At 48.7% G+C, this 24,211-nt stretch overlaps 2 protein-coding genes across 4 annotated transcripts; one reads left to right on the top strand and one right to left on the bottom strand.

Moving 5' to 3' along the window:
- The first annotated feature begins 165 nt into the window (after positions 1-165).
- Positions 166-20,674, top strand: GON4L (gon-4 like). Of its 3 annotated transcripts, XM_042894832.1 has the most exons (31): positions 166-548; positions 1,701-1,862; positions 2,556-2,752; positions 2,883-2,957; positions 3,290-3,340; positions 3,718-3,768; positions 3,933-4,028; positions 4,265-4,369; positions 5,474-5,644; positions 6,251-6,443; positions 6,633-6,734; positions 7,289-7,329; positions 7,612-7,715; positions 8,351-8,549; positions 8,878-8,964; positions 9,511-9,682; positions 10,188-10,332; positions 10,506-10,656; positions 10,946-11,062; positions 11,158-12,897; positions 13,386-13,629; positions 14,383-14,564; positions 15,085-15,282; positions 15,679-15,822; positions 16,111-16,254; positions 16,556-16,675; positions 16,810-16,923; positions 17,393-17,600; positions 18,372-19,131; positions 19,586-19,688; positions 20,006-20,674. In XM_042894832.1, the coding sequence occupies exons 1-31, from the start codon at positions 239-241 to the stop codon at positions 20,153-20,155; spliced, it is 6,636 nt and encodes a 2,211-aa protein (XP_042750766.1). In that variant the 5' UTR covers positions 166-238; the 3' UTR covers positions 20,156-20,674. The 3 variants fall into 3 exon arrangements, with proteins under 3 accessions (XP_042750766.1, XP_042750767.1, XP_042750769.1); XM_042894833.1 differs by lacking the exons at positions 19,586-19,688; positions 20,006-20,674 and having other exon boundaries at positions 367-548; positions 18,372-18,857; positions 18,974-19,081; XM_042894835.1 differs by lacking the exons at positions 166-548; positions 1,701-1,862; positions 2,556-2,752; ... (7 more) ...; positions 6,633-6,734; positions 7,289-7,329 and adding an exon at positions 7,336-7,520.
- MSTO1 (misato mitochondrial distribution and morphology regulator 1) lies at positions 20,667-24,150 on the bottom strand. Its single transcript, XM_042894821.1, has 14 exons — positions 24,076-24,150; positions 23,899-23,995; positions 23,781-23,835; positions 23,643-23,712; positions 23,467-23,515; positions 23,118-23,217; positions 22,869-22,986; positions 22,646-22,780; positions 22,393-22,545; positions 22,011-22,142; positions 21,716-21,900; positions 21,408-21,506; positions 21,206-21,324; positions 20,667-20,984 (listed from the first exon to the last, which is right to left on the bottom strand). Exons 1-14 carry the CDS (start codon positions 24,148-24,150, stop codon positions 20,746-20,748), a joined length of 1,626 nt encoding a protein of 541 aa, XP_042750755.1. The 3' UTR covers positions 20,667-20,745.
- Positions 24,151-24,211: the final 61 nt, after the last annotated feature.

Below are 24,211 nucleotides of genomic sequence, written 5' to 3'. Positions count from 1 at the left end.
ACATGGCTGTGTCTCCCCCCCAACATGGCGACCGCCCCCCAACATGGCGGTGTCTCCTCCCCTCCCCCCAACATGGCGGCCGCTCCTCAGCGCCCCAAGATGGCGGCGCGGCGCCTGCGCGCGGCCTCCGCGGTGCTTCCGCTTCCTGAGGAGCCGCAACGGGACGGAACGCGGCGGGGTCAGCGGGTGCTGCGCCGCCTTCAGCCGCTTTCCTCCCCTCTCGCAGGTGGGTGGCGGGATGGCGCTGTCGCTGAAGATGCTGCCCTGCAAGAAGAGGAGAGCGGCGGCCGCGGGGCCGCACAGCCCGCGGGAGAGGAGCGGCAGCGGGGAGGACGGGGAACCGCCACCGCCGCAACCACCGCCGCCTCCCGCAGCCGTCTCCTCAGCGACGTCCGCCGCCGTGTGGAGAACCCCAGCGGAGGCGCTGCCCAGAGGCGGGAGGCGGCCTCCTCAGGAGGGGAACGAGGGCCGGCCCGGCGCCGCGGAGCCTTGCGCTGCTCCCCCGGAGAGCGGGGAGGAAGCGAAGCGGCTGGAAGGAGGGAAGGAAGGTGAGGAGGTGCCGTAAGGTGGGGGGTCCGCGGGGCTGCCCGCTGTGAGGCCTCGGCCGCGAGGGAGAGCCGGGAGACCTCCTTGTTTCTGCCCGCGCTTTGCTTTTGTCCTCCTTCGCGCTGCGCTGTGGCAGCTGTCCGGTTGTTTCTGTCTCAGAAGTTGTTTTTGTCCCTGAAAATGTCTGAAAGCGAATGGGGAACGGCAGCAGCCCCACCGCACAGAGCTTCTCCAGACCTCCAAGCGCTCTGCTCTGCAGACCCCACGCTTCCCCGGGCCCGTCTTTGGGTTTCCTCTCCTACGGACCTCGGGTAGCAGTCGCACCCTATAATAACTTCCAAAAAAGAGATTTTCTGTGCTGTGTGCAGTGCGTGACTTAGAGGCGGCTGTCCAAAACTCAGCCTGGGGCAGCTGTCTCGCCTTTTGTTTTTCAAAATAAATGGTCTGTGATGAACAGTGAGGCAGTGCTCGTCTGACAGAGGGCTCTTTTTGCCTCTCAGACGGTATGGAGCATTCTAGGGAGCAGTGAGCTCAGCTGCTGTGAGAGGCATTTCTGGTTATGGCGGTGCTATTTTGTATCTCCAGTCTTTGTATGCTGACATAAATGCTTGGCATCTGCTTTCCCACAATGACTGTTCTGTTGTTTTCTTGCCCTGTCATACATTTCTGCCTCTGGCTTCAGTGAGGCTGAGGATCTGAGCCCAAAAAGAAAAGGAATTGGAGCTGTTGGTTTCTCATCTGCTCCTGAGCTAATGGTAGCTCCGACACAGAGCTGTTCTGTGGGAGGTTTATCACACACGCACACGTTTCCCATTCTACCTCCAGGTGTTCAGAAAGCTCCAGCTGCTCGTTGTAAGCTCATCTGCTGCAAAACCTGACAGTGCTCTCTTATTACCTCGTGCAAAGCATTGTCCTCACTTTTGCTGCTCTGTGTGTAGCTCTCTGTTTAAGGCAGGGAAAAAGACAAATGGCTGGAGGTGAGGCTCGCTTTGCTTGGTGTGTTTCTGGCAGGAGAAATCATGTGCTGCTGAAGCACTTGGTCATTTTCACTGCCCATTTGAATGGGTTCTGATGAACTTTCTTAATGTAGTGGCCTGTTAACCTTGCTCACCTGTCTCTGTGTCTGACTGCAACCTGGTGAACACTGTTCACAGGGAAAACTCCTAAGCTGCATGCAGAGGCAGAAGCAAATGTGCAGAGAGATCTGTGTCTGACCGACAACCCGTCTGCAGTGCAGGAATCTCCATCGAGGAGCAATTTGCAGCTAGCTGTTAGAAGTCCTGCTGCAATGAAGCTGTTGAAGAGCACCAGACCTGGTGAGTGGCCCCAGCAGAATAATGGGGAAAAGGAGTGTTTGGGGGAATTTGTTCCTTTGGGGAAGCTTTGTGCAAGGAACAGACTTGATGTGATGGACGCAGAACTTTGGAGGCGTGTATGCCATGCTGAGGGCTTTTCAAGTGCAGTGTTTTTTTAGTCTTTCATTCCATGCTCTGTAACTCAGTGGCTAAATAAACCACGGGTGTTCAAGTGAAACCTGCTGGAGATGATCTCTGCGTTTTTCAGTTACTGAAAGTACTGTTTTCCTTCAGAGGAAGTTTCGATTGCTTTCTTTTCCCCGTGTCAGCAAAACACCACCACTTGGGAAGCAGTTTTAGTCCTGGAAATTGTAAGCTGCTCTTGCTGTATTGTGTCTGGGAGTTTTGATTGTTTTAATCTTGACTGCATGCTTGAAACAGCTCCTCCTGGGAGAGCATTAAAGGGCTGCTGAGACACGCCGTAAAATCAGATGTAGAAATGTCAAATGCATCGCCTGTATTTGCTTGACTGGTGTGACTCAGTGAGCTCCTACGGAATTGGGGTCCTCTGTTGGAGTTCTTATGGCCATTTGGAAGATTTCATCATCAGCTGCTGGCGAGCTGCTACCGCTTTGTTATCTACAGGATTAGTGGGCTCTGTTTCTTTTGTAAGTCGTGCTGTCTGAAGCATCCAATTTTGTTGTTAATTTTCAGAGGAGCAAGATGGAGAAGATATTGAGAGGAGGAAGAGGAGGAGGAAGGCCAACAAACGGAAAAGGGAAGGGAAAAGTCAAGAAGAAGAGAGGTCTCTGTCTTGTGACATCAAGCTAGACGATACCCTCGATCGCACCTTAGAAGATGGTGCCAAACAGCATAACCTGACAGTGGTCAATGTGAGAAATATCCTGCATGTGAGTGCCTGCAATTACTGTGCATTCGTTATTTCTGCCTCACGATTCCAACTTTCACCGTAAAGCTGCATCTTTTGAACAAACAGAATATGAAGGTGACCTTTCTTTTTTTCGGTGTGTGTTCCTGTAGGAGGTGATCACCAATGAGCACGTGGTTGCCATGATGAAAGCAGCAATCAGTGAAACAGAGGATATACCTTTGTTTGTAAGTAAAAAGCTTTTCCAGTTGTGTTTTTTTTTCTCTTGGTTTACCCAAACACACAAATTCTCCAGTCTGCCCTCTTGATTTATGGTGTAGAATGGGTGGGTAGAATCATCTCTTCCATTTCACTACCAGGTTTGGCACCTGGGTGAAGCAAATCACGTCTGTGAGCATGAATTATGGAACCAAATTATTGAATTATTTTTACTTCACTCAGATCGTGTCTAAAAAGCAATGAATTCAAAGGAGAAAAGTCTTGTAGTTAATAATTGCCGGGGTAAAGTTTGCAGTTGAAGGAGCTGAACACAGATGGTGGTTTTCTGTTTTAAACCTAGGAACCCAAAATGACTCGTTCCAAACTGAAGGAGGTTGTGGAGAAGGGAGTGGTAAGTTCATCAGCTGCTTTAATTATTACACCTGATGCCTTTGGTTGGTGGGACTTCTAAAGGGAGTGTCGGGGGTGCTTTCCAAATTGGGTTGATGTAGAAGTTCTGTGTGCGTGTTTTTGATGCAACTTTGTGAAACCAATTCATTTTATATGAGCAGAGTCAGGTCAGAGTCGTATAAATATATAGAATAAAATAAGTTGTATGCAGTGTATAGATGTAAGTTATTGCCTGCAGAGATTCCAGAGGTGGTTTATAAAGCATTTGTTGTTATAAAGCATATGAAATCTGTTGTTATTTGGCTGGAGAGTGAGACCCCAGCTCAGTTACTCACCTGATGTAATTGGTTGAATAAGGGGAGTTTTTTCTCTCTTCAGGTGATTCCAACGTGGAATATTTCTCCAATTAAGAAGGCAAATGAGGTAAAGGTAAGTGAACTACTGCTGGCAAGTTGCAGTCTGTGCTGAGGCTTAGCAGGGAACCTTTTGGCTGGCCTCTAGGATGCTGTTAAAAAGGTTCATCTGATAGCATCGGAGTGCAGTGCTTTCCCTTGCCTGTTAAAAGCTGCCACGTTTCTTCTGTTGTATTGCAGCCACCTCAGTTTGTGGACATCCCTCTTGAGGAGGATGATTCTTCTGATGAAGAATACCAGCCTGATGATGAAGATGAAGATGAGACTGCAGAAGAGGTGAATGTCACTTGTGCTAAGACCTGTTCAGCATGCTGTTGTCTGCTTCACTGAGGCTGCAGAACGTTCCGTTTTACCAAGTGAATGCTTGTAAATTACCAAGAACTTCTAGTAATCTCTCTTGAATTCTGTATTATTCCCTTGGGTAAAAAAAAGAATCTTTAGGAAAATTAGTTGAAGTGAGGTTTGATTGTGGCATGACTGTTTGATTGCATTCTGTATCTCTTGCACGATAGAGCTTACTGGAAAGTGATGTGGAGAGCACTGCTTCCTCTCCTCGGGGAGCAAAGCGGTCCCGGACACAGCGATCATCTGATGAAGAGGGAGGAGCACTCTGTGAGGTGAGCTTACGAGAGAGTTGCTGCCTTTTTTAGAAAGAGCCTTCAGTTATTATTCCTGAATTATGAACGGAAAAGCAAAATTACATCCCTTACCTACCCTGCATACCGGAGCCTTAAGCCGTGGTGGTGTTACAGGTGCTGTGTAGATTTGGGGTCCCACTGCAATGTTTCCTGCATAAGGAACTCCCCCTCTACTCAGCTCTTTTCCCCCTCTACTCAGCTCTTGTGAAGTCCCATCTGCAGTACTGCATCCAGGCCTGGGGCCTCCAGTACAAGAAGGATGTGGAGCTCTTGGAGCGGGTCCATAGGGGGGCCACTAAGATGTGGAGGGCTGGAGCAGCTCTTCTATGAGGAAAGGTTGAGGGAGCTGGGCTTGTTTAGCTTGGAGAAGAGAAGGCTGGGGGGAGACCGCATTGTGGCCTTGCAGTGCTTGAAGGGAGCAAATAAACAGGAGGGGAACGGCTGTTTGTGAGGGTGGATGGTGATGGGACAAGGGGGAATGGGTGTAAAGTGAGACAGGGGAGGTTGAGGTTGGATATGAGGAGGAAGTTTTTCCCCCAGAGGGCGGTGAGGCACTGGCACAGGTTGCCCAAGGAGGCTGTGGATGCCCCAGCCCTGCAGGCATTGGAGGCCAGGCTGGATGTGGCTCTGGGCAGCCTGGGCTGCTGGTTGGAGACCTGCACACAGCAGGGGGTTGGAACCAGATGAGCACTGTGGGCCTTTGTAACCCAGGCCGTTCTGTGATAAGCAGATAAATGCAACCTTGGCAGGAAAAAGCTTTGTCTAAAATAGAAGTGCTTAAAAAAGGTCCTGGCAATGGGAGCAGTCTGCTCTTCTTCAGATAATCATTATTCCTCTGATTATTTTTGGGAGGAGTGCAGGCAGTAAGGCTTTCTGTGCTTGGCTCTGGGGGGAATATTTACAGTGTGGTAGGGACTGGGTATCAGCAGACCTGCATAGCAACAAACTGTGAGAACTGAAGCATCTCCCGTGTTTCTGTTGTGCTAAACCGTGCTCAAACAGGAATAAAAACCCAACAACTTATTTTGTCCTAGGAAATCTGTTCTAAATGGCTTATTTTAATGCAGAGGCCTTTTTAATTAGGTGGAAAAGGTTCCTACGCCTGTTGTTAGGCATATTAGTGCTGAAGTAGTTCCCATGGGACCTCCACCTCCTCCTAAACCAAAGCAAAGCAAAGACAGCACGTTCATGGAGAAGCTGCATGCAGTGGATGAGGAACTGGCTTCCAGCCCGGTGTGCATGGACTCCTACCAGGTACCCTATTTTGGGATGCTATGGGAGTATTTTTTCCTTTTGAATGAAGATTTGCTAAAAAAAAAAGAGGAGGCTCTCTGGTGTTCTCTGCTTTTTTTACTGCATTCCGCTCCCAGTTTGTACATTTAAACAGGTGAATGTGTTTGGTGTGTAGGACAGGAGCTGTGTGAAAGTAGTGGCAGCTGTTAGCAAAGCACTATTAATGACACCCTTCTCATTTCTTGTCTCAGAACCTGCTCACAAGCTTCTCATTTTCATTGTTTTTTACTGTTAAATATAACTCTGTGCCAGGTCAGAATGCTATGAATACTAAAGAGAAGTGCTATTTTGTATTGAGAAAAATACTGCTGTACTGTGCAGGGGTGAGGAGTGATGAAGAAACAGGGCTGTGGTGCAGCTTCAGGTTGATGGCAGGCGGTGGGAAGGGAGAGCGGAGTGGGATGTGTGTGGAGGAGCATTGCTACAGTGTATTTACAAAGGCTAGCAACTGAATAGCAAGAGTAATGAAAGCTTTCTGATACTTCTGGCGTTGGATTCTTCTTACTGTGACGAAAATCTTGTTGTCAGGGAAACAGTCATTCCTTCATGCTTTTCCTAACTCTTCAGCCTCTGGAAGACAGCCTCATTGCCTTCAGAACCCGATCCAAGAGACCCCTGAAGGATGTTCCCCTTGGTCAGCTGGAGGCTGAGCTCCGAGCCCCAGATATCACACCTGACATGTACGATCCCAACACTGCAGATGATGAGGAGTGGAAGAGGTGGCTTGGAGGGCTCATGAACGATGATGTGGAGAATGAAGGTGTGTACAGCATGTTGTGGAACTGATGGAGCCTGAGGTTTTTTTTTCTTCTTCTTCTTCTTGACTGCTTTTTCCTTCTGTTGTTCGTGATCTTGGCTGCAGCCGTTGTCTGGTTTTGTAACACATGTTGTACGCCCTGATTTGGTCCTGGGGCAGAGTCCTGACATGTCACAACATACTTCCTATTAGATGAATTAGACGATGATGATGACCCCGAGTACAACTTCCTGGAAGATCTGGATGAGCCAGACACAGAGGACTTCAGAAATGATCGTGCTGTGAGAATTACCAGTGAGTCCTTTGGGAATCCTGCTGCCTTTCCTGTTAGGATTAGTAATTGGTCCTGAAAAGTATTCTGTTGCAAAAGCTTTGCAGTGTAGGCTAATAAGTACAAAAAGTAAGAGAAAAAGAACATCCTGCATACTGATTTGACAAGCTTTTCTATGCACAACTGCCTTTCCCTGAATACGTGGAGGTATCTAGCCAGAACTGCTGTGCTGTCAGATACAAGTTGCTGATCAGTGATCAGCTCACGCACTGGTTGAGCAGGGAGGCTGTGCAGCCCTTGGAGATGCTCAGAAGCCACCTGGGTGTTGTGTTGAGCAAACAGCTGTAGGTGACTCTGCTTCAGGAGCAGATGGCATCCAGAGGTCGCTTCCAACCTCAGCCATTCTGTGTGTGTCAGAGGCCATTCCTTCTTGGGCCTCTTTGTTTCCCAGAGGAGGGTGGTTGTGCTTTGCAGGAGAGATTCATTCATGAATTCATTCATGGCTTGACGTTGTGACAGGATTGCTAGGTGTCTTGCAGGAGGGAATCTTCAAACTTCTTTTTAATTTTGCTTGCAGAAAAGGAAGTGAATGAGCTGATGGAGGAGCTGTTTGAGACAGTAAGTGGTAGCACTGAAGAACAGACCGTTCTCAAGTCTGGCATGAAAACTCTACAGTCGTAAGAGGGTTCTCTGTAAGATGTTCCATGCTGAATATGTGCAAAAATCTGTCACAGAAGTGTGATTTGTAACCCTGGGAAGGAACTTGTGTAGCTGCAGAAACCTCTGCAGAGATGAATGTGTGCTCAGAGGGACGTCGTGGGCTTTGTGAACTGCGAGCACTGTGGTAAATGCCATTCTTAAGCTTTCTTTTGCTGACTGTTACTGTGTGCTTGTTGGCAGTTTCAGGATGAGATGGGTTTCTCAAACATGGAAGATGAAGGCCCGGAAGATGAAGACAACATCACAGAGTCGCGGCCAAATTTTAATACGCCGCAGGCACTGAGGTGAGACCATCTGTTTGTTGTCATAGAACTCATTATTAATAATTGCTGTGGCAAAAAGCCCACCATCGCCTGCAGCTGCGCTGTGCCATCCACCAAGGGGACGATGCCTCTTCAGCAAAGGCCGTTACTTTGAAGGATGTACTCCTTTTTTTTCCCTATGATATTGAAAGCTGGTTTGACTAAGTGTGGGGTTTTATCTTTTAAGCAGATAACTTGAATGTAATAGTAGCATTTCCTAAGGAAAAGAATGCATAAAACTGCTGAGGCTCAGGTCTGAAAAGGCTGAAGTGTGCAAATAAACTTCTGATGGTTTTTGGTGTGAGTGACACTCGTAGCTTGGGGGGAAAAGGCTCCAAAGCGTTTCTGGGCAATATCAGTTTGTTTGAGAAATCACAGAAACTGCAATAAGGGTGGTGTCTCCTTATTTATGGGGCAGATCAGCTCCAGATGAAGCTGTATCTGTTTGGGAAAGGAGCTAAAATGAAGGCTGGAGTTTCTCGATACTCTTCTCTGGATGAGCAGTACCAGAGGAGAGCTCAGTGATTCTTAAACCAGCTACAGAGCAAAACATTCTAATTGAATACAGGTGATTATTGGTCGTGTGCTTATATTTTGGTCTGCCTGGTCTCAAACAGGTTTGAAGAGCCTTTGGCCAATTTACTGAACGAGCAGCACCGCACTGTGAAGGAGCAGCTTGAGCAGTTGAGAATGAAGAAGTCATCTATCAAGCCACCACAAGAGGCAGAGAAATCAAAGCCTCAGAATGAGAAGCCTCTCCAGAGCCTTGTTCTGGACTGTGCACAAAGGAAGAGGCTGCAGCAACAAATGCAGCAGGTAATAACACATTATCAGGCTTGACCTAATGAATATTCCCTGTGTGCTGCTTTGGGTGGAGGGAAGCCAATGGTACAGCAAACAGTTTGATGCATTTCATTCTATAAATTAATTTTAAAAATATCATTTGAAGTTGGATCTGAAGTAGGTGTTCAAGTTTTCTCCCCAGTTTTCTGTTGTGTAAAGGCTTTTTTTTTTTGAGGTCTGCCTGTTCTGCTTATTATTATTTGTTTGTGGTTCTCAGGAGATATTCCTTGCTCCTTTCTATTATGCTTTTGGGTTTCTTGGGTTGCTGACAATCCCTGTTTGTCTCATTTTATTTTACAAGCACGTTCAGCTTCTGACTCAAATCCATCTTCTTGCAAGTTCCAACCCTGCTTTAAGTTCAGAAGCAAGTACCACGAAGATGTTTTTGGTAAGGATGTGTCTAAAAACAGAGCTGCACCACTCGTAATGGTGGATGGTCACTGGAGATGTTTAGAGAGCTCGATTTGTTTAATTGGTCCCATTAAATTGAGGGAGATCACCTCTCAGAAAAGGGGCGATGTTAGCTGATTAGTGGGCTCAGTACTTGAAATAATTCCCACTGTGCTCAGAGCAGTGCTTTGGGCTGGCTGTAGTTTGTGCTGTTTCCTTCCTTTCAGTGTAGTTTTGTGCCGTTTCCTTGGAAACACAGAAAACAAAGCTCAACAAATGCAACTGTTGTAATTAGTGAACTTTTAGTGACCTTGAAAGATTCCAGGAAGTTGGGGATTTCACGTGGTCAGACAGAGCTGAGTATTAAAAAACAGCTGAGATTCGTGGAGTTGAAAAACAGGACAGAAAATCGGTAGCAGTGCATTTGCTATGCCTGCCACTCGGCCAGCTGTTACTGGTTGCAATGGTTGCAGTGACATATGTGCTCTTCAAAATGCCTTTGGAGACTCTTTAAAATCTTTTCTTGATTTGTGTGGCTCTGCAGAGCGAGCTGGGGAACTTTGCTCAGAGCTCCACGCTCCTTCGCCAGTCGTTCTACCCGAAGTTTCAGACAATGTTCCAGCCCTGTAACTTGAAGGGAGCCTTGCAGCTCGTTGAGGATTTCCATGCCCAAGTTCAGGTTGACTGCAGCCCTCGCAAAGCCGCAAAGAAGAGCGGTATGTGTGAGAGGAGAGAGGTGATGGGGGGTTCAGAGTGGGAATTGCACACTGCTGAAATGAGGCGAAGCCCAGACGGTTGGAAATGGAAATGTCTTTGATAATTTTCTTATATCCATCCTTAAGGCATGGCCTTAATTTTGTTTGACTGTCTTTTCACTCTGTAAACTTGTAACCCGGTGAAGCGTGTGATGAGAGTTGTTGACTTCTGTTCAGCTTCGTAATCCTGCTACTTGTTGTTCTGTAGATGATGTTTATGAGCTGCAGAGCTCCATCAGGAAAGCTGTGAAACTGGAAATAATTCCAGATGTGTTGCTTAACACACATAACGTTGAATTCCCTTTCAAAGCAGAAGCTGGGCAACGTGCAAATACTGAAAACTGGGGGGAAGTAACACTTTTTTTGAGTGGAAGTGGAAAGGTCCACGGAAAGGAATAACAGAAACACTTTTCAAGAAGTCAGTAGTGAGTAGCAGCATTTGCCATTTGTGCTTATCTCCTCACAGCCAATGATTTTCCATGTTTGCCAAAGCAAGTGGCGTGGATTTTGGCAACGAGGAGAGTCTTTATGTATCCAGAGCTACTGCCAGTATGCTCCTTGAAAGCAAACCCTCCTCGGGACAAGATTATCTTCACCAAGGCAGAGGACAAGTAAGTGCTTAGAATTACTGACCAGCACAAACACGTGTGAGCTTTCTTTGTGTGGAGAGTTGCCAGGATGCAAACTGAAGGATACCTGTGTGTGTGGAGCAGCACATCCAAATAGCATTCCAGAGTACAGTTAAAAGACTGTTTTTCTTTCTTTCTTCTCCTTCCTTCTTCAGTTTATTAGCTTTGGGTCTGAAACATTTTGAAGGGACAGAGTTTCCAAAGCCTTTGATCAGCAAGTATCTCTTGCCAACAAAAACTGCCCACCAGCTGACGGTGCGAATCAAGAATCTCAATATGAATCGAGCCCCAGACAACATCATCAGAGTAAGTGATGGGTGATGGGTCGGGGTCTTCCACATTCAGTTCCCATTTGGTGTGCAGTCGAGGTGCTGGTTGCTCTGAGGACCTTTTTGTGTACGTGCTGACAGTTTCCTAAGGGCAAACATGGCTGTGTTCAGCTTTTATTATTACTGTTACATTTATGTACCTTTCTGTAGTGGTTTTAGTTGTTTAATTCCAGTGAACGCTTTTGCTCAGCGCAGTTCTTAGCCTGCGTGCCAGCAGTTATCAGCCAGGTGTGCTGACCACAGCTGCCTTGCATTTCTCTGCATAGCACTATAAAAAGACGAAGCAGTTGCCTGTTCTGTTCAAGTGCTGTGATGAAATCCAGCCTAATGAGTGGAAGCCACCTGTGGAAAGGGAAGAGCATCGCCTGCCGTTTTGGCTAAAGGTACAATTTCTGCTGCTGCTTCTACAGTGATGTTTGAGGGTAGGAAGAGCCTCTGGATGGACTGAAAGCCACTTGTTTTTTGTTTAATTTTTTAGGCAAGCTTGCCTTCCATTCAGGGGGAATTGAAGCAATTAGCAGAAGATGCCAGGGAGGTGCCAGGCTCAACTGGTGAGGAATCAGACCTCTTGGGCACAGAAAAGGAATCTTCAGACACAGAATGTGGTGAAAAATACCCTCTCCTCATGCCTAAAGGACTGGTCCTGACCTTGAAGCCTCTTGCTAATCGATTCTCTAGGAGAGCTTGGAGAAGACAGAAGTCTTCAGCCCTGAAGCCTGTCCTCATTCGACCCAGTCCTTGCCTGCAGCCCGGTTCCAACACCGTTAACATTCAGAAAACTGTGAAGTTATCCCAGTCAGAAGCTCCTCCTGGCAAAGTGATGGTTCAGATTCCTCAGTTAATCCAACCAGCTACGGTTGTGCAGACAGTTCCAGGAGTGCAGCCTCTGAATGTGCCAGCAGTGGTAGGAAGTGGGGATGGCTTGGAGTTTCAGAGCGTGCTCTCTGCTTCGCATCCGGACTCCAGGCAAGGTTTCTCAGGTGCTGTGCCACCAGCTCTGGTGTCCTCAAATCCAGTCACTTTTCAACCCAAATTGATGTTACCTGATTTGAGTGGAACAAAAATACGCAAACCTTGTGTTCGTAAGGGATACCAAAAGAAGAAAGGGACAAAAGCTGCCCCACTGCTAAAGGCTCCCCCTTTGATTCAGCCATCTCCTGTCATCCTCACTGTGCCTGCTACCACTGTGAAAGTGGTGAACATTGGCAACGGCTGCAATATGATTCAGTCCATAAATACAGCTGTTGGTAGAGGCACTCAGGCTATTCCAGTTACAACCTTACTGGTAAATCCTTCCACTTTCCCATGTCCATTAAATCAACCTCTGGTGACGTCTTCAATTCCTTCGTTGATCGTCTCTCCTAACCCTGTTGGTCTTCCTGCATCATCTGTTGGTGAAAGTGAAGAGCAGCTGAATCTGATTCCTTCGTGCTCTGCTGGAAACAGCAAGAATTCCTGTGCTGTGGTGGAGCCCAAGGCTGAACCCCAGGAGCTGTGTGTCCCGTGCTCAGCTGCCTCCCCCAAGAAGGAATGCAGTGCAAACCCCACTGCCTCAAATAACAGCAGTCAGGAAAAGGTAAACAAGAGTGACTGCTGTAGCTGGACTGTGGTAAAAGTAGAAGAGAACGGTTCAGAGCCGTTGTCTGTGGACCTTTTGCCTCGTTCAGAAGATGCAGATCAAGCAGTGAAAACTGAAGCTGAAGATTCGAGCGATGCTGTGAAGGAAGTAAATCCAGTACAGAAGAGGAATCTGCTGTGTGCTGAGGTCAAGGAGGAGTTCATGCTGGGGCTTGGCCAGGAGCTGAACATGGAGGCTGCGTGCTCATGTGTTAATGAGCTGAAAGAAATTAAAAAGGAGCATGCTTTGTGTGAAGAGAAGGGAGAAGAAGAGAGGAGGGCTTTGCAGTCGTCTCCCCGTGACGAAGCACAGAGGGAAGCGGGTGCTGTTGGTGGAGCACAAGCAAGCAGTGAGTCTCCAAAGAATCATTCCTCCACAGCAGATGTTGAAACAGAATTTAGCAGCCCTCTAGGAAGACCAGAGGATTCATCCAGCATGGATGGGCAGTCTGTTGGGACACCCGCTGGCCCTGAAGCTGGAGGAGAAAGGGAAGGGCAGGAGGAGGAAGAGGATGATGACTTTGATGATTTTACACAAGATGAAGATGAGGAAATGTCTTCAGCCTCGGAAGAATCCATCCTTTCAGTGCCTGAACTTCAGGTAAGAGCAAACTAAGCTTTAAAAAATGTTGGTGTTCCAAAAGACCTCATTGAAGTAAGGGAAAATCACAGTTTGCAGCTGATCAGAAGGATGGAATGCTAACCACGTATTATTGTAGTGCTTGTGCTGGCTGTGGAGAAATGATGCACTGCATTTTTCTGAGGAGGTTTTGAGTCTAAACTTCAAGGAACACTTTGCAAAATCCCAGATTTAAACTCTGCTGAGTTGTAGGGACTTTCTCAGGTGAGGCTGTTGGTCCAAAATGCTTTAGCTGAAAAGTGGTTTCTGAGACAAAATAAGATCATGGAGGATTGTTTGGCACAGTCCTCCCAAACTTGAGGCTCTTATAAACTTCAGATTCTGACAGTGAGGTTTGTGCAGAACTACACAGAGATGCGTGGTTCTGGTTCTTATTGAGTGAGCTGGTTGCTGAATGACAGACAGACACTAAAAGAAAATGATTTGGGGTTTTGTTGTTTCTTTCTTAGGAGACGATGGAAAAGCTGACCTGGCTTGCAACAGAGAGACGTTTAAGCCAAGAAGGAGATTCTGAAGAAGAGAATTCTCAGGAAGAGAACTCTGAGCCGGAGGAAGAGGAGGAGGAGGAAGGGGAGGGAATAGAGAGCTCACAGAAAGACGATGAAGTGTGTGGAGATGTGTCAGAGGAACCGAAATCGGCTTTCACGCTGACCAACATGGCCCCACCGGTGGAAGCCCACAGAATGCCACCAGGTAAGCTTCCTCAGTTTCTTTTGAGGCAGGCGTGGGGAAACACAACTGCTGCCTGCATGGAAAGTGACAAATGGGGACACTGTGTCACATCTTTGCCGAGTTGAATTTCGTGCTACAGAGTCATGCTGGGGAGCAATAAAGGACAGCTGTGTAGCAGTTAAGGTCAGAGGAGGGTTTCTGGCTGTTTCCAGAGATTTTTCTCATTGACTGCTATAAGTAGCTAATTTATGTCATTAGCCTGCCTGACTAATTGTAGTGGAAATGCTAAATCACAGGTGATTGAGCACCTGGTGGGAAGGCAGGGCTAACACAAGGGAGCTCAGCTGCAAGCAATGTGCCTGAGTGACTGGGAGAGGAAGAGCCAGGAGCCACCTCTTCCCAGACCTCATTTAAGGGTTGGCAGTGGAGGTGAGAGCTCTCTTGCTGGAGGTCTGTGCCTACTGGAGCCCTTCCAAAGGGAAGCAGCTCTTTTCCTTCATGTCTGTGTTTGCTGCTGCTGCTGCTTTTGGGCTTGTTGCCAAAGACTTTGCCACCCCCTCCTGTTGCAGTACTTTCCATTCCCTTATGGCATTATATTAATGGAAAGTATGTTACTCATATGCTTAGAGGAGGGTGTGAACTGATCACTGTGAAAACCTCAACTCTGAAAAAGCTGCTTTTGTATTGTGGTGTTTAGTATAGAGCAATAGCTGTCTGCCAGCCAAGAGAGTGCATGAGGAATGGGTGTATGGCTGACTTTGTGTTTCTTCCCAGGAGAGAACATGAAAGCCCCAGGGAAAAGCAGGAGCTCTCACAGAGCCAGAAATAAGAGGGGCCGGGCACGTGCAAGCAAAGACACATCAAAGCTGCTCCTCTTGTATGATGAAAACATCCTGGAGAGGGACCCCCTGAGGGAGCAGAAGGATCTGGCGTTTGCACAGGCGTATCTGACCAGGGTAAGGCAGAGCAGTTGTTGGTGTTTGGGGTTACATCAGACTCTCTGAATCCTCAAACACAGTGCAGTTCTGAGCAGCACAACTGCCGTTTCTAGCTGTGGGTGCTGCTGCTGGCCTGGATGGGGCTGCCATTCTTCATAGCACACCACCTGCTGCTCCTTTACTTACCAAATCCTTTGTCTTGGTCCAGGAGTTTTCTTCTTTCTGTTCTTCCTGTTTTCTCCCCTGCTCTGCTCAGGGGAAATGGGAAGAGAGAGTGACTGTGGGGATGCTCAGCTGTTGTCTGGGATCAACCCAGAACACTGGGCCTGCTTTAAATTCACAACTCCACATTCTTGGGTTTGGTTCCCTTCTCTCTTGCGAGCAGTCTGCTTTTACCTCTGAAGAAAGAGATTTTGTTGACCCAGCAAAACTGGGAGCATTGTAAGAATGCTGAATAGCAAGAGATCAGAGATTCCAACATTTACTTTTTCCTTCCTGGGTGTCATGCAGTCCTATAAAGATCTGTTGTTCTTTGCAGGTGCGTGAAGCACTGCAGCACATTCCTGGGAAGTATGAAGACTTCCTCCGTGTTATCTACGAGTTTGAGATCAGCATGGACAAGCAGACAGCTGTGGATCTGTATTTCACTTTGCAGAAACTGTTGCATGACTGGCCACAGTTGCTCACAGACTTTGCTGCCTTTCTTTTGCCAGAACAAGCTTTGGAGTGTGGGCTGGTAGGTAGAGTGAAAGAAGCAGACAGCGTGAATGCTTATGGGAGTGAAAGAATGAGGAGTTTTCCCCAGGGCAAGGAAAAACAGGTGGTAAATCATTTGTTTACCTTCTGCTTAATTAGTTGGAATTGAAAAGTCTAGTGTCTGTTATGAGACTTAGCCTGGGTGTGACTGTGCAGAAGCAATCAGCCTTTCCCCCTGGAATCCCAGAACCTGACCACAAAGAGACGTGGGCAGATGCAGCAAGTGGGATGGTTTCCTTTTCTCAGCTGTGGGATGGTTTCCTTCTCTCAGAAGTCAGCCTTCCACTTCTCCCATCGCTGAGGCAGAGGTTTCACCCATTAAATTCCTTCTGAGTTTTTTTTTTCATGAGGGTTGAATCTTTTTTCTTTCGCTCAGTTTGAGGAGCAGCAAGCATTTGAGAAGAGCCGGAAGTTCCTCAGGCAGCTGGAGATCTGCTTTGCTGAAAATCCTGCCCACCATCAGAAGATCATCAAAGTCCTGCAGAGTTCTGTGGACTGCCTCCCCCAGGAGATTGCAGAGGTAAGGAGGCATCCAGGGATCTTTCTCTGAATCCCTGGGAAGTGATGACAGATCCTCCTCCTTGGTTTCCACGTGCAGCATTTTGTAGGGATGTTTCTTCGCTAATTTGGTATCTGCATATGGAATGGAATCTCAAAATATTCCTGAGCTGTAATACCAACACGACATAAACTTCCACGCTGGAGTTGTAATAAGCCTTGATGTTCTGCCTGCCCTGAGGAATCCTGCTCAGAAGGGTGAGATGGCGTGGAACGAAACGCTCACTTTCTCCTCATTTCTCTCTTTCAGTTGAAGACCCAGATGTGGCAACTGCTGAAAGGACACGACCACCTGCAGGATGAGTTCTCTGTGTTCTTTGACCACTTACGGCCCTCAGCCAGCCGCATGGGGGATTTTGAGGAAATCAACTGGACGGAAGAGAAGGAATACGAGGTGCAGTGATGCTTTCACAGGACTGGGGAAGATAAGAAAGTATAAGAAAAATGTTTGAACCTGAAAGGCTCCAATCATGGCTGCATTTCCAGAGCAATGGAGGCAGCAGGGTGGGATAACAGCTGGCCTGGGGCAAACCTTTAAAAGCTCTTTATACAGCATTTGTCTCTTTTAACACAACTGGGCTGGTGGGGCACTGGAACTGATCTCAGCATTTAGAAATTCACTGGGAAAATGGAATTCAGTCTTTTGGAGAGCTGTGCTGATAGAGAAGCTCTGTTTTGTTGTTGTTTCCTTTTAGTTTGATGGCTTTGAAGAGGTGTCTTTGCCAGATGTAGAAGAAGAGGATGAACCGCCCAAGATTCATTCAGCCCCCAAAAATAAGAAGCGTAAAGAAATGGGAGGCCAGAACAACGACAAGGTGGGCAATGGGGCACCTCATCGTGCCTTGTGTTTGGACTCTAGGCAAATGCACGTCCACAAAAATGTGTCTGTGTAGAGATCTGTCATCTCTGTGCAGTGCACACTGATCAGCTGCAGTCTGTCTGTTTGCAGGAGGCTGAGTGGGGAGATGGGATGAAGGAATGCTCGTGTTCCTGCCATGAAGGCAGCGGTGAACTCAAGCTGAAGAAAAGCAAAAGGAGGAGCTGCAGCCATTGCAGCAGTAAGGTGAGGTGAAGCTGTTGGGGTGGTGGGTGCAGGGGGGAATTCTGCCATGAGCCTCACTGAGAGCTTTTCAGACACAGGTCTGCTGTCTGTGAAGTATCAGAGGGAAGTGTTGGGGAAGAGTGCAGATATCCAGTCCTGTCTTCCTCTTCAGCGTTTGTCTGGCCTTCTCTGGTCTATCTCTTGCTCACTTTCAATCAGTGCAGCAAAGAAGGACAGATTTCATCAGTTTTGGTGTTTCTTTGAGTTAAAAATAAGCTTTTTGTGTGTGTTTCTGAAAGATGCTTCTGTGGCCACAGTGTGAGAACTGTGCCTGTTTGTAATGGAAAAGATTTGGCTTCCTGGATGTGAACATACTGCCAAACTGAAGCCTTGGTCGGGATCAAGCAATGCTTTGGAAGCAAAGGCTGAGGTGTTGGGTCTGGTTGGATCCAACACATCTGTAATTAGATGCCTGTTTACTGATCTGCAGGTGTGTGAAAACAAATTTTATAAAAACAAAGATTCTCAAGAGCTGAGTGCCAGCATTGCTCAGCAAGAATCGAGTCCTCAGCCTGAAGGGAAGGATTCTGGAACGTCAAAGGAACCTGCAGAAGAAAACTTGGAGAACAGAGATGAAGGGGAGGATGTCCAGAGCAGAACAAAAACTGTACTGAGGAAAGGGGATCCTCTGCCTGCAGGTGTGTGGATGTCCTGCATGCAGATGCTCGCTAGCATTTATCTCCAAACCTTTTTCCACAGATGAAAACAAGCGTGGAACTTCCTAATGGGGATCTGTTGAGGTGCTTTAAATGTGAATATATCCAAAGCATTCAGTTCAAGCTTTCCTGACGGGAAATATTATCCCTTCTTAAAAGTTATTGATACATTTAAGCTCATTGCCAATGTATTAACTCTGTTCCCAGCACCACTGCTCCATGATACTGCTTTTTTTTTTTTCCCCCAGTTTTGATATTAGCACAATAATTCAAAATCAGTCTCCTTAATCCTCCTTTAAATAACCCCCCTCACTTTACTCGTATCTCCTTCAGTCCAGCACAGAGAAGGGGAAACAAAATCACTGCAGGATCAACAAACTGAAAGGGAGCTCTGGGTTGACTGTCCAAAGCTTAAATACAGGGGTTTAAATTTACTGTGTGGTTTTTTGAGTAGGGCACTGAAAGCATCAACCCCTGTTTCACCTTCAGCTTTGTTCTGGGCAGGGCACTGAAGGTTTTCCATGTGCTCCCTTCCCCACACAGCAGTAGTTGCAGGATCTCACAGTGCTGAAGGAAATGGACTGCAGGGTGCTTTCTTGGAAGTGCAAGATGAGTAAAGTGCAGCTGCGTTACAAACTGCTCTCACTCATTGCTTTATCCTCTAGAGTCCAAAAGCCTCTTTAAAATAAATTCATGAAACCTCCAGAAGCTTTTTTCATGCAGGAACTGAGCTCAGTTTGGCTTTCTCCCCAGGATCTCACCCAGAAGGAAGAGCAGCCTGCAGCAGGCACACATCTCCAGACAAAGCTGCGCTGCCTGAGCGCCGGGTCCAGGAGGGAGCAGTGAGTGCTGCCAAGGACGGTCCCTCCTTCATTGCTGCACCTGGATGGACACGTGTGCAGAAAGCTGCCCCAAAACTACCTCAAGAAACCAAAGGCAGCCCTCGCAGCGCAGGGGGTGGCAGTGAAGGACTGAAGCAGCAGCAGCAGCACGGAGATGCAGGTGCTTCCCTTGAGTTGAGCACAGATCTGCTCTTGGCGTCTCGTTCTGCCACGCTGAAAGGCTCCGTGCGACCCGGCTCCTCCAGGAACAGTCTGTGTCAGGCTGAAGGGCTTCCCTCACATCCGTCAGATAAGTTTGGTCATCCTTCAAAATTAAGTGCAAGGGAATTTGAGGGAGCACCTTTGGTTCTGGAAGGAAAATCTGAAGCAAAGCAGAGTTGGATAAAACCAGCACTGGGTAAGAGCTGCTGCTCACCGTCCCCCAGTAATTGTGCTTTGGAAGCAGATAAAATGGGCTGCACTGGAAGTGTTCCTGAGAACAGATTAAAGTCAAATGCAAACAACTGCTTCCAGGTGCACCAGCATTCTGAGGAGCTGGAATATAGAGTGTGCACTGCCTCCCTGGGGCAGAAGGAAGAGGAGCAGCAACAGCAGCGAGTCACGGAAGCAACGGTGTGTGCCAAGAACAGCAAAGTCAGCTCTACTGGGGAGAAGGTTGTTCTCTGGACCAGGTACATCTGCTTGGACTGTGCCTTACATCCTTGCTGTGCTCAGTGTTTGGATTTACCCATGGCATTGAGAGAGTTCTTTATTTTCATCCTCTTTTCTCATTTTCTTCTGCCCCCCTCTGCCCTCTTTGATTATTCTTGTCTTGTTTCCTCTGACCACAGCCTGCCATAGCTGCTGCCTTTGCTTGTGGCAGTGTAATTGCTGCAGTGCTCCAAGCTGGGGGGGAGGGGAAAAAAAACACCTTTTTCCCTACAAAAAGGTAAAAATGCTAACAGCAGTTCTGCCCAGAGACATTTCCTCTGGGTAGTAATAGTGAAGGGAAAGCTCTGCTGTGCTGTGTTGAGGTCGTGAAGTTCAGCCTTCACCTGGGAACGGAGCTCTTAGGTTTGTGTTGGCAGCAGCGCTGTCAGCTCCTGGCTTTGGCTGCTCTGATAACCATCTCCTGCTGCTTCACAGGGAGGCAGACAGAGTCATCCTCACCACCTGCCAGGAGAAAGGAGCCCACCTGGAAACCTTCCAGGCCATCTCACAGAAATTGGGCAACAAAACAGCTGCTGAGGTAAGGGGAGTGGGAATGCTGTGTTTGCTGAACGGGGAAAGGGGTGGGGAAGGAAGGAGGGCTGTGGAGCTGCTGTTGAACAATAACTTAATTTTCAACGTGATGCTGCATCAGAGAATAAGAATCCTCAGCAGAGCAGCTCCACGCTCTCGTTTTAATTTGCCTTTAGGATTGAGGCTGGGATAAAATCTCATATTTTTATGCTCAAAAAAATACAAATAAAGCCTGACCTTCATACCAAGGAATTTCTACTTGAAACTCCTCTTTCCTGTCGCCTTTCAGGCCCCTGCTCAGTTTGGCTTTCCCTTCTCCCTCAGGTATCCCACAGGTTCAGGGAGCTGATGAAGCTGTTCCACACATCCTGTGATGGGAGCTCAGAAGATGAGGAGGATGCAACGAGCACCAGCAATGCAGACCAGCTGTCAGACAAAGACCTCCTGCTTTCTGAGGAGGAACCCGACGACTGAGGCTTTCCTGGCTGCAGCAGGAGAGCTTTTTGCTGCAGCTAACAGAGGAAAAATGCTTCTGCAGGTACTTGGTGGCACCTTTCTTGTGGTTCACTTGGGTTTCTGCCAAGCAGCGCTTTTCCATCTGCATTGAACTAAGGGAACAAAGAGGGAGATCCTCCTTTAGAATCCATGTGAGGCACTTCAGAAGCAGGATGACAGCAGTGATGGTTCTGTCTGGGGTAAAGATCTGGGCCGTTCTACCTTTGCATGTAAATACTGTATCATAAGATGCCTGTTTTCATGTGGAACACAAGACTTTCTGTAAATTTTTTTCCCTTGTGTTGATTGTATATGGGAAAGTTAACAGAATTCAGATGGTATTTATTGTGTGGTCTTACTCTAAAGCACATGAGTTGGGTGCAAAGTCAAGAAGAGCAGCTTTCCTGCTTGAGAACACAAGTGCAAGTAGACTGCACCACTCCAGCCAGCCTTTTAATCATCTGAAATAAAACAAAAGTCGCAGTTGGGCCACTTTCAGAGCCGTTCCCTTTATTTTGAAAGCAATCTCAAGAATCTCCTTCCTTCCCCCGTCTCCTGTAATAAATCCATCAGTCCGAGTCGCTTTCATCCTCAGAGTTACCGGCTTCAAAACCCATTTCGTAGCACTGTGACAGAGTTCTCAGCTCCTGCAAGGCCTCGTGGAAGTCGTCCTCTTCAACTCCTGCAGCAAAGAAGCTGGCACAGCGCCGGGTGCCCAACTTCTGGAGGTCCTTGCAGAGATCAGACAGGAGCGTGCGCAGAGCTGGTGAGGACTGCAGCGATGTCAGCACAGGGATGCTTTCAACAGCTGCAGGAGAAAATGGTTTAAACACAGGAATCAAAGCTTGGTTTCCCAGTCCTGCTCCACAGTGCTGTCGATAAGCAGACGTTTTGCTTGCACTCGGTGCAGCACAGAGGTTGGCTGCTGCTCATTCTGCAAACTCAGAAGAGGATCCTGTACCTTCGTTAGACCCTTCTGCCTTACAGGGTTGTTTTCTATTGCACAATAATTGCAAGGGGCCACGTTACCTGCTGCAGAATAGCTAGAAAGATCGTCTGGGAGGAAGCCTTGTCTGCTCAGAAGAGAAGAAAAGATGTGGGGATATGGAGGTAGAGTAACACATGGCTGCTCGAGAACGAGGGATGCGCTGCCAGGAAGAAGTTGAATGAAGTTACCCCAAACTCTGTCCTCCATTTCCATGCAGGGATCCCTAAGGAGCCTCTTACCAACCTGAATGCCCCGGGAAACACAGTGTGCAAATAGCACTGCAGCACCTGCTCGGCTGTCTCACAGGCATGGAGCGGAGAAGGCGGCTGCTGTCCTGGGCAGCTGCAGCAGAGAGAACAAATCCAAAGTTTTCAGGGGGACGTGAATGAAGATATTGGTGACTCAGCTGCTTTTTAACAGCTCTGCTATGCAGCCAATAGCAAATGATATCTCTGGACTCTGAATCTGACCCACGCTCCTGATGGACAGTGAGTGTAAGAGATGATTTCTGACAGAAGTGCCAGAAAAAGCTTCGTTGAAGTATTCATTACCTGGTTGGATTTTCTTTGCAAATTCCTCTTAGCACAACAGACTGAGCAAAACAGCGGCTGACCTTTTGCTCCCTACACGAGGACAGAAGCTTCCAGGGCACGTCCTGCTGGTGTGCACACAAAGCATCTGGGAGCGAGTGGCCACGCGCAGCGGGGAAGGGAACTGCAGCCCACGCAGCCACAACCTGAGTGGAGAGAGGTGACAAATTCGGGGTCTGCATGGGGCTCCTCATCCTCCTGCCGTGGGTCCCGTAGAGCTGAAGGAGTTGGAAGTTGCTGCGTTCACAGCCCTTACCTTTCTCCCAGAGAAACTGAGCATCTCAGCAAGGTGCATCATGGAGCCTGGAGAGGAACAGAGGCGGTACGGAACCGTGAGGGTGTCGAGTGCTGCTGCCAGAACTGCACTGCTGTGGTAGTTGAGGGATGCCTGCAGAAGGGGCACAGGGCAGTGCTGAAGGACGAGGTCAGTCCTTCTGCTCCTTAAGCAACATGTATAATAATCAGTGAACTTTGATGTAAAACACAAAAATGGTAAAGCAGCAATTCGGGCTCTGCTAACAAAGGGGAAAAGGCGTTATTGTTTCTGCTGAACAAGTGTTGTTAAATACATCACTGAAACATACACAGCTTCAGTGGTACATCGACTGCTCTTAGGGGAGATGTGGCACAGGACTTACATCGTAGTTTAGGTAGGGGAACGCAATGGGAGGTTGGGGTTTGATTCCTAAACTGCCGCTGAGTGACAGAGGGCAGAAGAGGGAGCTGTGAGCAGAGAGGTGCGCGATGCCAAGGGCTGTGTTCAGCACTCTGTAGAAGTTCTTCTGAGGATCCTTGGGGGGGGAAATGAAAAAAAGATGCAGAGAAATAATGTAATTTGATGGGACAGAATAGCTTTACCTGTAGTGGTGGGGTTTTTCCCTCTTTACTTACTCCCACATTATGAGTGACTGGAGTCAAGCCCCAGGTCAGGATTCCTTTTCTTGAATACTCATCGTGCAGCAGTTCTGTCACTTTGGCACCAACTCCAGAGAAGCCATCGTGGAGGTCACAGAGGACCTGAAATCCCTGTGCAAAGTGAGGGCCGGGCTGTGAGCTGCTGCTTAATGCTAAAGCAGGGAAAACAAAACGGGGAGCTCGGCTGATGCTGTCACACCTGCAGATAATCACACTCCTCAACAAAGAAATGCAGGCGATCTTCCAGCTCTTCCATACAGCCAACATCTTGCAGGAGCTTTTCTCCTTGCCCAAAGGCTTCCAGACGACCAGAATCCCTACAAAAGAAAATAAGCAGGATCAGCTCTTATTCCACTCTTTTACATTTATGTGAAGGCAAAGTGAAGATCCCTGTTCTGGGTAACAGATCCATGGGCAAAAGGCTGTGTGTCTCTGTGCTCAGCCATACCCATCGTGGTTGTATTGCTGGAGGACATAAATGCTCCTGGGGTGCAGCTGAACGCTGAGATAATCGGACCAGAGCTGCGTGCTGCTGCCTGGGGCTGCATCTGGGGAGAGAAGGAAGAACCAAGAAAGTCTTTTCCACTCTCAATCTCCCCTCGAATGGAGAAAAGGAGAAAGAAAAGCTCCTCCTGCAGTTGGCTGGGATGGCTGAAGCTCTTCGCTTCTTTTCTACCACTTCTCTCTGCGAGGAGATGTTACTCTGTGCCCTCCCTTAAGCTGCTGCTGCTTTCGTCTTCACCAACTGAACCGAAGCCGCACGGACAGTGCAAACCATGGAACAGAGGCACACACACCTTGAACGGAAGCGCTGGAGCTGCCGTCTCCATCAGCTGAAGCGTCTCCCTACAGAAAAAGCCCAGCAGGGGCAGTTATGGACGGAAACCTCGCCCGTCCCACGGCGAGGCCGGAGCCCGGCAGGGAGCGTCGGGGCTGCAGCGCTTCCCCCGCCCGTTCCCCGCCGTTCGCTCACCGGCCGCTGCCCGCGATCCCGCACCTCTGTCCCGGTTCCCGGCTCCGCGTAGTTGGCCACATCCCCGCGCCTGCAAACAACGCACAGCGGCGGCGGCTGCCGGCAGCGCCGCTCCTTCCCGCACCCCCCGCTACTCACCACGCCGCCAGCGGCTCCGGGCGGACCCCGCCGCGCCCCAGCGGGCCCACACCGCCTGCAAGAGACGGCGGTCACCGGGAGCGGGGCGGTCACCGGGAGGGGTCCGCAGCCGCCGTACCTTTCAGCTCCAACGCGATCAGACGCGGCGTGCAGCCCTCCCGCCCGGCCCGCAGCAACGCGGCGTGGTTCAGCTCGGTGCCCGGCGGGGGGCGGCGCTGCGGGGGAAGGACGGAAAGAAGTGAGAGCGGAGCTCCCCGCGCACCGCCCGGGAGCGGCCGCGGCCGCCCGGTCCCACCTGCAGCCCCCACCAGTGGGCGCCCACGCAGCCCGCGTAGTGCCCGAGCTGCAGCGTCACCGCCTCGCCCGCCATCGCGCGCCGCCGCTCTGCGCCTTCCTCATTGGCGGCGCCACCGGAAGTACGTCACGTAGAA

The sequence above is a fragment of the Lagopus leucura genome, unplaced genomic scaffold (assembly GCF_019238085.1).
Source record: "Lagopus leucura isolate 7727_CA_CO unplaced genomic scaffold, USGS_WTPT01 205-1_obj-0_obj, whole genome shotgun sequence".
Classification (NCBI taxonomy): Eukaryota; Metazoa; Chordata; class Aves; order Galliformes; family Phasianidae; genus Lagopus; species Lagopus leucura.
This window is presented reverse-complemented; position numbering and strand designations above follow the sequence as displayed.